We start from the raw sequence: 12,775 nt of genomic DNA on the forward strand, positions 1-12,775 counted from the left end.
AGAGCCAAATCATGAGTGAACTCCCATTCACAATTGCTTCAAAGAGAATAAAATACCTAGGAATCCAACTTACAAGGGAAGTGAAGGACCTCTTCAAGGAGAAATACAAACCACTGCTCAATGAAATAAAAGAGGATACAAACAAATGGAAGAACATTCCATGCTCATGGGTAAGAAGAATCAATATCGTGAAAATGGCCATACTGCCCAAAGTAATTTATAGATTCAATGCCATTCCCCATCAAGCTACCAATGACTTTCTTCACAGAATTGGAAAAAACTACTTTAAATTTCATATGGAACCAAAAAAGAGCCCACATCACCAAGTCAATCCTAAGCCAAAAGAACAAAGCTGGAGGCATCACGCTACCTGGCTTCAAACTATACTACAAGGCTACAGTAACCAAAACAGCATGGTACAAGTACCAAAACAGAGATATAGACCAATGGAACAGAACAGAGCCCTCAGAAATAATGCCGCATATCTACAACTATCTGATCTTTGACAAACCTGACAAAAACAAGCAATGGGGAAAGGATTCCCTATTTAATAAATGGTGCTGGGAAAACTGGCTAGCCATATGTAGAAAGCTGAAACTGGATCCCTTCCTTACACCTTATACAAAAATTAATTCAAGATGGATTAAAGACTTACATGTTAGACCTAAAACCATAAAAACCCTAGAAGAAAACCTAGGCAATACCATTCAGGACATAGGCATGGGCAAGGACCTCATGTCTAAAACACCAAAAGCAATGGCAACAAAAGCCAAAATTGACAAATGGGATCTCATTAAACTAAAGAGCTTCTGCACAGCAAAAGAAACTACCATCAGAGTGAACAGGCAACCTACAGAATGGGAGAAAATTTTTGCAACCTACTCATCTGACAAAGGGCTAATATCCAGAATCTACAATGAACTCCAACAAATTTACAAGAAAAAAACAACCACATCAAAAAGTGGGCAAAGGATATGAACAGACACTTCTCAAAAGAAGACATTTATGCAGCCAAAAGACACATGAAAAAATGCTCATCATCACTGGCCATCAGAGAAATGCAAATCAAAACCACAATGAGATACCATCTCACACCAGTTAAAATGGCGATCATTAAAAAGTCAGGAATCAACAGGTGCTGGAGAGGAAGTGGAGAAATAGGAACACTTTTACACTGTTGGTGGGACTGTAAACTAGTTCAACCATTGTGGAAGTCAGTGTGGTGATTCCTCAGGGATCTAGAACTAGAAATAGCATTTGACTCAGCCATCCCATTACTGGGTATATACCCAAAGGATTATAAATCGTGCTGCTACAAAGACACATGCACATGTATGTTTATTGTGGCACTATTCACAATAGCAAAGACTTGGAACCAACCTAAATGTCCAACAACGATAGACTGGATTAAGAAAATGTGGCACATATACACCATGGAATACTATGCAGCCATAAAAAATGATGAGTTCATGTCCTTTGTAGGGACATGGATGAAACTGGAAACCATCATTCTCAGCAAACTATGGCAAGGACAAAAAACCAAACACCGCGTGTTCTCACTCATAGATGGGAATTGAACAATGAGAACACATGGACACAGGAGGGGGAACATCACACACTGGGGACTGTTGTGGGGTTGGAGGAGGGGGGAGGGATAGCATTAGGAGATATACCTAATGCTAAATGACAGTTAATGGGTGCAGCACACAACATGGCACATGTATACATATGTAACAAACCTGCACGTTGTGCACATGTACCCTAAAACTTAAAGTAAAATAATAATAAAAAATAAAAAAACAAGTGGCTAACATACAGTACCAGGGACGTGAGAGAGCCTGGAGCATGGACATGCATTGCTATGGCTATCCTTTCAGAAGGACTGAGCTAGTTCTGACCACTGAGATCTTCATTCTCAGAGGAAATTGGAGCTTTTGAAACTCAGGTAGCAGTTTTTAACTAGAGAGTATTTAACAGAAGGTGTACTCAACTCACAGAGAGAACACCATCCCATAGCAAAGTCAACTGCAGGAAAACCAACGAAAAACACAAACGAAAGCAAACAGGTTACTTTACCTGATCGCTGAGCAGGGTGGCAAGGAGCCCCCATCTGCTGAGACAAAGCTGGGCTGCTCACTTCTCTCCTGTGAACTGATGACTCTGGTTGGAAGGCTTTCTGTGCCAACTTGCTACTCTGATTCTTTGGATGTGCTCAACCCCTCATCTCAGCAACCTTCTTGGGTGTAGGAGAATGGGTCAGCGAAGACGACTGTGGATATCTAAAACGTTATGACAGTTGGATTAGTACAGTCTTCAGTAGAGCTGCTGGACTCTTGTACAATGAGAAATTATTTAGAGAAAACAGCCCTTGCACCTGGGCTCATTTACTGCACTCATGTGTTCATTCCCCTGCCTCCTTTGCTAGTCTTCGATACAATAGAGAGCTATGTATTTTCTCAGGAAATACGCTCCAAGTTATACTCACCTTACCTCAGAAATACCAGGAAAGATTTATATGAATGCATGGATTTCCACTGACAGAGTACACTTGGCTTTAAGAGAAGTTCAAAGCTATTTTGCTAACTAATATCTGGATGGACTAGAAGTATTTTGATAAGAGAATTTCGTTCTTCCTCAGCATTTTCTGCTGCCATCGAAATATTTTTCTGCTTCCCTTCTGCAAACAAAACAGATTGCATGTCACCTCTCCTATTAATATTTGGTGGTGCAGGACTCTCACAGTGATAAATAAGGACTCAAGGATGTTCCACCATCCCTCACTGAACTTCTGCACAGTAAAGTGCACTCGGGCCACAGTGCAAACTCAGCGGCTCCGTAGCTGTTCATTTTCCACCCACTGGCCCTTTGTCTTTTATCTCCTAGGCATTAAGTCAGATTTGATGGTATCAGTGGGCTGGGAAAGGTTGGCTGATTAATGTCTGTAAACCTCACAGTGACCATCAAAGCAATTTATTAAAGAATGGGGGACTAAAGTAAACTCTGTGTATGAGAAGGAAACAATTGCAGCAGAAGAGATTATTAGTTCTTCCCTGCAGAGGATTAAAGACAGTTAATTAGGTCAAGCCATCCAGTGGTTAAGCATTTCTATGGTATATGTGTGTCTAGATAACAGAAAGCACAAAAGAAAGAAAATTCCCTCACCCTCTTGCTAGAAGATTTGTATATCTGTCTTCACATGAAACCAGCCCTCCTCTGCCCACTAGAGCCAGACAACAGCCCTTTGCTTACCTGGACACTCAGATTCAGCCAAATTGGCTTTGCTGGCAAAAATATAACTTTCTGGATTGAGCAGACATTGAATATTGACTTAGAGATGGGGTGGGAGGGTTCTTTTTACTGTTGTTTTCTTCTTTTTGTCTTTTCTTTCCCCCCTCCCCTTTCCTCTCTCCCTTTCTTCCTTCCTGTCTCCCTCCTTCTCTTCCTTCCTCCCTCCCTTTCTTTCTTACTTCCTTCCATCCTTTTTCTTTCTTTCTTTTCAACATATTTTCCCACCCTCCCTGACCTGTTGTTAATATACCGTTAACAAAGAGATCAATTAAATTTCAGTTGAAGTCTTGGTGTGGAAAACGCATGCTTGACAAGCTTGAATTTTCAGGGATAGTTTATGTTCCTGATAGTCAAAATGTTACTCAAAGACTTGAGCTTATGGCCAGGACTAGCTTTGGTGGCTCAAGCAAGGCTCCTGCTTCTGGAAGTGGGACACAACACACACTGGACAGAAGCATGTCAAGCATGGCACAGAGGACAGTGCCAGCATGTGCACCTTCTCCTTAGTACCAAAGCAAGAGGGGTGGACTGGAATGAGCATGATGGGTTTAGAGTATATACGAAAATATCCTGGCATTTCCACCTCACTGTGGTGGGCTAGAAGTGGGATCAAAAGGACCCTCTAGTTGACTGGAAGGGTTGAACAACTGCTACCTTGAAAAGCCCAAGGATGAGTTCTAGCTACAGTCAAGGATGAGTATCAAATTTTCTTTACCTATGTGGACACTAAAAAGAGTTGGCCATCTTTCAAGTAGTGTGTGTTGGAGATGTAGAGGAAGAGAAAAAAACCCCATCTGGATGGAATAATTAAGCTGAACTTTTTTTGGGGGGGTCTTTGTTTATAGAAAACCTCTGGTATTTTCAGCAGGAACTTGTGCTTTCAATGCATTCTTCTTTCTGATAGTCTCAACTGCCAGGTGAAGGCTCTTCCTGTGTCCTTCCTCCAGCACAGTCTGAACCAGTACGCCCATCACTCTCTGGATGAGCCCCCCAAAACTGCTTGTGGTTTGGGGGTAAAAGTTTTATGATTACTTTATCTCCCCAAGTCTGTCTTCAGTCCATCCTTCCTCCTTCCAGTTATCTTTTTTTCTTGGCACAGAGAGGCTCAAAAATCACTCGTACCTAAATAAGACAATTAATGAAAATAGCCCCTCCCCCTCCTTAGCTCCTGAACTTGTTTCTGGGTTCCAGCAAGCCCTTCAAGGGACCATCCTTGTTAAATGCACAGGCAACATGGCATCATCACCCCTGGCTTTTCCCTACCATCCTGCTGTACATCAGATATTTTCTCAATCACAAAACTTTTGATTGATTTTAGATAAACGCTTTCCCTCTTTGTACCTTCAGGGTGGCTTCTCAGGGTCGCTAATGCCCACTTAAATCAAGAGGGATATCATGTGTCAGGTGATTTTAAAGAGTAGATTCAGGGCGTGAATGCACAGGTGTGTATTCATCTGACTTTGAGCAAATGTTTTAGTTGCATTTGGGATGAGTTATATCTAGGTTGTCTTTCTGTATGCGAGGACCTTTGCACAGAGAACACAGACTCCAAAGGTATCACTTTGATGCAAAAAGCTTTAGTGCCATTTCCCATCCTGTCTGTATCCAGGGTGAACAACAAAGAGGGAAGTAAAAGATTAGAGATCATTCCAAATTCAGGCCAAACAAAGCATCTACTATGCACAGAAAAGGTGGAGAGACTCTGTAGGTTGTTCTGAGAGTTGAAGCTAGTGAAATGGAGATCTTTCACAGTCTAGGCAGCAGAGAGGGGCCAGCCTCCCAGCATTTCTACAGGGAGGTCCCAGCAAGTGCAACTGTAGTAGCACGGGAGTGGGTCATAGCCGCAGGCTGCCCCAGAGAGATGAAGTCCTGTGGGACCAGCTTGGTATTGTCCAACTCATCAAGAAAAGTCAAATGTCAATGGTTTGGGCTCCTCTGGAACGTGGAAGCAAACTCACCAGTGTTTCTAAATGCATAGCTAAATGCCAGTCAAACTTTTGCATTTCAAATACAGCATGAGTACCTACATTCAAATGCTGTAGTATAAATCCATATGTAGCAATCAACTTTATATGTAAGGCCTACAGGCTTCAGCTAATTAGAGGATAGCCTGATGACCAAAGAAAGTAAGTTGTTCTACAAAGGAGATTTAGTTTGGTGTCTCAGGCTCCAAAAGCACAGCTGTGTCACCTGCTAAAATCAGGCGGACATCTTGGCTCTGCTTCCGTCTGTGGTCCAATCTGACTGTCGTTCACATCCTTCCCCAGCCACCTGCTCACCTCTTGAGGCAACTGGCTGCCCAAGTAAACCGGAAAACCAGAGGGGGGTCACATAGGAGGGCTGGGCAGTGGTCAGGACAGCAAGAGACACAGGCAAGAGGCCCAGGGACACTGCTGCGCCAGGAGCGCCAGCTTCTTCCTGAAATCATCTGAGGGCAAAGTGAGCATCTCCATCTGCTTTCGACCTTAACAGTGGCTTGTTTTTAATTTCTTTTAGAAGTGAAAACTACAGCCCTGACCCCTTGGAAAGGTTTGTATATTTTTCAGACAGCTGCTGCCTTGGTGGGTGTGGGGTATGTAAAACTCTTCACCTTCCTCCCAGATGCCTTCTTTCCTGAGCTAACTCCAGGAAGCAGCGCAGAGGGAACCCTCCCCCAACCTTGAACCATCTCCGTGTCAATTTAGATTAACCCCATCCTCAAGGACATCCAATCCTTCCTGGGTAGATCCCACTTGCAGTAGCCTAACTTCTCTTTGCTGGTGGCACTAATGAACACCTGTCAGTGCCCAGAATAGCTCCATCTCTGGGCTCCTCTGCACCAGGCCTGCCTCTTTCCTCACACACAGATGCTCTAATGCAGCGATCTTCTCAGACCTTGGCCCTGCATGCTGCCCTTGCTTGCACCATTCTTTCTATCTCTCTAACTTGGAGCTGGAAGGGAAGTGGCAAGGGGAGGGGAAGATGGGAGGAAGGGGGAGGTTCTTGGGTGAGTCACTTGGCTACGAATAAAATGCATCTTATTTGAAGCTTTCATTCCTGCCAGATGTTTCCGATGGATAATTGACACTCATCACGGTTCTCTGGGACCCTAACTGTCCTGGTAATTAGTCTCTTTAGGCCTCCGCAGCTCTCTAATGAGATAGAGGCAATAAAGACATTCACTGTGGAGTGGAGGCGTGGCTGAATGAAGAATGGAGGCCTCATCTGCATGGCCCATGTCACTAGGCAGATGGGCTGAGCTGTCACTCTGGCCAGCACTGGCTTTGAGAGGGCCTTGATCCCAGGGTGCTGTGGTCCACGCCCGCCTGGACCTAAGGTCTTCATCTCGTGGAATCCTTCCACATAGCATTCATTCAGTGTGGAATGGCCTGTGGGAAGCAGGCCAGCGGCACGCCTGCGGTTCTCACCTTAACCTGTGCCGAGGTGGAGTAGGCCATGCAGCCACACTCTCTTCTCTTTATTCTCTGAAGATGCATCTCTGAGATAGTGGGAAGATAGTTGCATTTGAAGACAGAAGTCAAGAGACTTGGGAAAGACACTTAAGCTTCCTGAAGTTCAGTTTCCACATGTTAGAAAGGGAGATAATAATTCTCATCTCCTACATGAGTGTCATTAAGGTGTGGTGATAGCTTTCCAAATGCAAGCGCTCTATCTGAAATCCTAACTGACATGGCTTTGCTTCTATGTAGATACTCAGCCACAGGAATTCTCAGTAACTTGTATTGGATATAGTAAGAAAAGGGGAGGAAAGGTATTTGGAAGAAGAAATTGAGGTAAAGCAGAGTGCAAGGTACAAAAAAAGTTTTTGTTTTTTCTTCACGAATAATTTTAAGCAAAAGTAAAATACAAAGACAAATAAATGTGGATATGTCAGCATGAGTGGCAATGCCCCCTCCTTCTTTCAACAAACATTGGTTGAATACCTGCCACGGGCCAATGAGATACAGACTCTGCTCTTAAGGAACTTACTGCACAGAGGACAGAGGAGGAAATACAAATAAGTTAGGCAAAGAGAATTATGACACAGGGTGGTAAGTATTTTACTAGTGGGATGTGTATGGCACTGAGCAAGGCAGAGAAGGCTGCCTGCAAGAGGTGCCTGAATTCTGGAAGAGGAGCTGGAATGAAGAATAAGAGTGATATGGGTGAGGCATATTTCGGACAGAGGGGAGAGTGTGTGAGGGTGGGGAAAAAAGACCCGCCCCTGTGTGCACACATGTGGTTATGTGGCAAGGGGCAAGGGTACCAAACTAGGTGTGGCAAGAAGAGACACCAAGGATGCAGACTGCAGGCGCATCACGAAATGTAGTGCTCGGTCTACTGAGAAGCTGGGCTTGGTGCTAACCTGTTGGCCTCAAATAAATGAGGATCATGATCGATTTGGGGTAGAAACATCACCTGGAGTTAGCATAAAGAATAAATTCCAGGGGTCAAGGCCACAGGTGGCAAGGCCCAATTGGTGAACATTTTTGGGAATTGAAAGATGAGATGGTGCAGACTGTCTCCTTTGAGAGGCTGTCTCCTTTGAGAGAATGCCCCTGCCTCGGGGCTACCCCTGTTTCCTTCTCCTTCTGTCCAGCTTGGTCCAGGTCTGGTGTCCTGGATGTGCTGAAGAGACAGGTTCTGGGGGTGGCGAGTGCATGTACCTGTGGGGTGGGCTGTGCAGACTGGATATGGTCACATAGTGCCAGCCACTCACCAGCCTGAGATGGAGACAGAGAGCTTCAGAGGGGCCGCTCAGGCTTTTCCCAGATATACTACAAGCAAGAGAATGGCTGGCAGGCACTTGGTGGCCTTTTTCTGTCTTCCATAGGAAGAATTTTCTAACACAACAGGTGAGGACTCGTCTTTACAAGCTCTCTGTGGTGCTTCCCAGCATGGAGCAGATCCACAAAAGAACTCTGAGGGGCGTAGCAAGGAGACCAAACACAGGCACCCAGGGAGAGCACCTGGCATAGCCACAGGGCCATTGAGATCTGCCACAGGGGGTGTTGGCCCGCTCTCGGTCGTCTCCCGAGCTGCAGAGTCCCCAGCCTGGAAACAAGGTTTCAACATTCCCTTACATGGTAACCGCACCAGGCCCCTGCTGGGCTGAACACCTGGCTGTGGCATTCTCCTCCCTGGAGGCTTCCATTGGCTGGTCAGGCTGCAAGGAGGGAGTGCAGAAGAGAGGAGAGAACACCTCAGTGCAGGGAAGCGGCACTTGTTTTCCAGCTCTTACCCAAGGCATCTTCTTAGTCACAGGGAGGGAGCGGAAGACGGGAGGTGGGAGTGTGCGGGAATTGAACGGGAAGTGGGTTTCAAAGATGTGTGTAGATGTTCAGGAGAGCACAAGGGATGAAAGAGGCACAGCAGTGTGCTGACAGCTGTGTCCCCTGCCGGGAGTTCAGGACTCCAGTGTGCAGGACACGTATGGAATTGTACTGTGTGATCCACGCATATGAAGATAGAATGTGACCCCTGACTCTGTTGAGGCAAAACATTCGACCTGGCTTCCATAAAGGCCTGCTGGACCACATGGACTCAGAACCACCCTTGTCGTCTCAGAGTCCTCAGCCTCAGGCACAGACAAGGGCCTTGGTGGGAAGAATCTTGGAGTTGCCCAGAGGGGAAGGACTTACGCAGAGCAGAGAAACATAATCTCTCACCCTTGAAGGCATCCGGCGGAGGCTTCTCTCCTTTGATTCCAAAGAATGTGGTGTGTAGATAACAGAGTGAGCATCTACAAAGGGGGAACGTCTGGTGATGGTTTTTGTGGACACATAGTAGTTAGATTCTAGAAGACACAACCAGTTAGTGACCGATCCTAAATGACAAGCATTTCTGGGTTGAAATGTAAATCCGTGGGAGCTTTACAGGAGTGCTCCTTGGTCACCTGTATCCTAGCATGGATGCCTTTGTTTTTGTGTTTTCTCCTTAACGCAGGGTAGAGAGAATAAGTAAGTATCCCCTGGGCTTCTCAGCATGGGGATCTGCACCTCTGAGAAGTTCCGGCCTTAGGGATACTGCGAATCAGACACTAGGGAAACATGAGGTTGATGACCTGTTGCATTTCAATCTCGTGGCTACCTATTTAGCCACTGCCCCCAAATTAGGGATTTATCCCAAAAGGCCAAGACATAAAATCATATGGGCGTTGCCTCCAAGCCAGGAGTTCTAGACTTGATGGAATAATCCCACATGGAATTGAGAAGCCTGTTTTGATTTTGATTTGTTTTAGCTAGAAAGGTCTCCAATGATGAGCATCCAAGTCAGGCAGGCAGGTTCTGGCTTTGTTCCTTATTCCCTCATCCAGGAGGACATGGACTTAGTGAGGCCACCAGCTTTAAATACCTCTATTAAATTCAATGCAACAGAGTATGCCAGAGCGGGTCCAGTCTGAGGAGGTGGCCTGGTTCCTTGAGTACCTAATTCATCTGGGCATCCAAACTTATATACTCTACAGAAATCAAAGCTCCACTGGTCATGGGGTTTCTTGGCCACAAGGGCCGAGGTAGCCAGAAAACGTATGTTTCAGAACAATAGGGAAGCTGCTGGGGAGCCGTACTGCCTTGCAGTTCTCCTGCCTCCTGTGTTTGTCTCCATCTCAAAGAGTATCTGTTTGCAGGCCATGTCAGTGTGTGCCTCCTAGGAAAAGGTGCCCCCCCACTGCCCCACCAAAGGACATACACTGGGGCAGGTTCTGCATCCCAGTGTCCTCATTGATCTCCAGCTCTATCCACATGAACAGGAAGGCTTCCTCTTCCTTTGTTTGACTCACCTCCATCCATGTGGGCTGGCTTTGGCCTTGCAGGCATGTGATCCTTGAGCTGCATCTGCTCTTACCCCATCCAGATGGGGAAGAAGTCAAGTGTTCCAGGTGGAACCCAGGTGCCCTGCCCTGAGATAGAGTGATTGGCAGGATGGCCTCTGTGCCTAAGGCAGCAGAAGCAGCAGGCAGACAGATTGTTTTGTCCAACAGGTTCTTTTCTGAGCCACAGGCCAAGCAGCTGGAGGGCGGGTGAGTATTTCAGGCAGGCAGTGCTCAGAAGTGGATGGGTGATGAGGCACTCAGCACAGTAGTCTGACTTTATTAAAGCTCTGGGTAGGATATTAATGAATCTGCCACTTTCTTCTTGAATTTGAGCCTGAGCCATGGCCTTTGCATGTTATGAAACAGTAAGGAAGAAGGCCCAGGATACTTTAACCTGAGCCTCATGTTCTCTCCTTGCAGGGGAAGGCTTCCTGTTATATAGTGTGTGTGACCTGGGGATGTGGACCATAGAATGTTCACTTCTAATGCTGGGGCTGGAACACCACGTGTTTCACTTAGAGGGATGACTCACCAGGGGCAAGGCCGAATGATAGCAGACCAGGCAACCACCGGGCTTTCCTTCCATTTTCTCCCAGACCACTCACGGCGAGTGTGTTCTCTCCACAGGTCCAGGCGCCGTCAGCGAGGTGAGCAACGGCACGTTGAGGAGGGCAGGCTGCGTCTGGCTGCTGCCTCTTCTGGTCTTGCACCTGCTCCTCAAATTTTGATGTGAGTGCCACTTCCCCACCCGGGAAAGGCTGCCGCCACCACCACCACCAACACAACAGCAATGGCAACACCGACAGCAACCAATCAGATATATACAAATGAAATTAGAAGAAACACAGCCTCATGGGACAGAAATTTGAGGGAGGGGAACAAAGAATACTTTGGGGGGAAAAAAGTTTCAAAAAAGAAATTGAAAATTGCCTTGCAGATATTTAGGTAAAATGGAGTTTTCTTTCTTTTCCCAAACGGGAAGAACACAGCACACCCGGCTTGGACCCACTGCAAGCTGCATCGTGCAACCTCTCTGGTGCCAGTGTGGGCAAGGGCTCAGCCGCTCTGCCCACAGAGTGCCGCCACGTGGAAAACATTCTGGAGCTGGCCATCCCAAATTCAATCAGTCCATAGAGACGAACAGAGTGAGACCTTCCGGCCCAAGCGTGGCGCTGCGGGCACTTTGGTAGACTGTGCCACCGCGGTGTGTGTTGTGAAACGTGAAATAAAAAGACAGAGCAAGAAAGAAAAAGGAAACAAAATAAGACTGTCTGACAGCAACAACAGTCCCACAAACAACAGTCACAAAAGATACCGTTAAACTTTTTTTTTTTTTAATCATTTGACTACATGAACATCATGGATAACAAGGGATTCTGATTCATTATTAATTTCATTAATTATATTTTCTGATATGAGTCTAGAACTTACTGCAAAAACAAGACAAAACTAAAAAAATACAACTGAGAAGGGTGAAGAGAAGTATGTTTGTTAAACAGTAAAAATGAATAGTATACTTCTTAACTAGGTTTACAACTGGTGGACCACACACCAGGCACTAATCACCTGGTGAGGATTTGGCATATCCACCAAAAAATACATCCGATTTAACCAACATCTCCACCAGCGCTACAGACTCCTCCCGATTCTGGCATCTCATGCAGACAATACTATGCTCTCTACACACTGTTTAGAAATGGAAAGGTGATCTGCACTGTATCTTGGGTTTGTTGGCTATGCTTCTTTTGATGACATATATTATACAGTATATATATACATATATTTTTTTTGTTAGAGTTCTAGCCATTTTATTTCTCCGCAGGGTCCTTTCTCAGACATTACTGCATGCTGTATATGGCGTTAGCTGTGTGTTGATCTTCTAAAAGATGATAGAGTTTACTGGTAATTGTGTAATCAGCTCCTGCCTTTTTATTTTCTTGGGTTATTTACATGTCAGAGACATTTATAAAAAGTGAAAAGATAAAAAAAAAAAAACAAAAAACTGACTAATACCAGGCGCAGCATCTTTCCAGGTGTGGCTCTGCGCGTAGGCCACCCCAGGTGGCCCCGCTTTCTCCATCCTGCCCTGTGGCATTAACAGACAGCAAGCAGCTGAACAAGCAGAACCGTCAGTACCCACTTGCTTTAGCCCATTATGGGAATCTCTGATGCCTTTGTGACCACTGGAGAGTTTAATCCTCTTGGTTTATTTTATTTAATTTCCCACCTTTGTGTGAGTGTGTATGAAAGAGAAGAAAATGCAATTTTTAGGTAATCTTTTTTTTCCCCTCCCTTGAAAGTCTGGGAACCAGAGAGTCCTTGGGGAGGGGTCCTGGATGTGATGAGGGAAAGGGGGATTGGGGGATCCGGGAGGGTGGGGTTGTCTCTGACTTGACATTAAAAAGTGTTCCATGTCCCTCTTCACCTGGTGTGTCACGTCATTCTACAGCTGGGCGGGGGCACAGCCTGCCTGGCTCAGGTTTGAAGAATGGGGGAGGATGGGCTCTTAAACACTCCTGGGATGGAGTGGTGGCAAGTGCTGAGATGACAAACAGGAAGGACGTGGGACCTCCTCCATCCCCGCACAGGGGCAAAGTAAGTGAGGGTGTGGTCTGATTGACTGATTGATAGGGACTGCATTTTCAGTGCCTTCAGGAGGTCCTGGCCAGGGCTGCCAGCATCCTGCTTGTGCTC

At 45.9% G+C, this 12,775-nt stretch overlaps 1 protein-coding gene across 7 annotated transcripts in view; it reads left to right on the forward strand.

Moving 5' to 3' along the window:
- The window catches only part of NTM (neurotrimin), a 958,823-nt gene extending 947,480 nt beyond the window's left edge, over window positions 1-11,343 (forward strand). For 5 of the 7 annotated variants that reach the window (XM_054439510.2, XM_063671630.1, XM_054439511.2 and 2 more), the window contains 2 exons: window positions 5,785-5,817; window positions 10,709-11,343. In XM_054439510.2, the coding sequence (XP_054295485.1) occupies window positions 5,785-5,817; window positions 10,709-10,809 (134 nt within the window). In that variant the 3' untranslated portion in view covers window positions 10,810-11,343. The remainder of the gene's footprint in view (window positions 1-5,784; window positions 5,818-10,708) is intronic. The other 2 variants (XM_054439513.2, XM_054439514.2) reach the window with 1 other exon arrangement.
- The last annotated feature ends 1,432 nt before the right edge of the window (window positions 11,344-12,775 follow it).

The sequence above is a fragment of the Pongo pygmaeus genome, chromosome 9 (assembly GCF_028885625.2).
Source record: "Pongo pygmaeus isolate AG05252 chromosome 9, NHGRI_mPonPyg2-v2.0_pri, whole genome shotgun sequence".
In the NCBI taxonomy this organism is placed as follows: domain Eukaryota; kingdom Metazoa; phylum Chordata; class Mammalia; order Primates; family Hominidae; genus Pongo; species Pongo pygmaeus.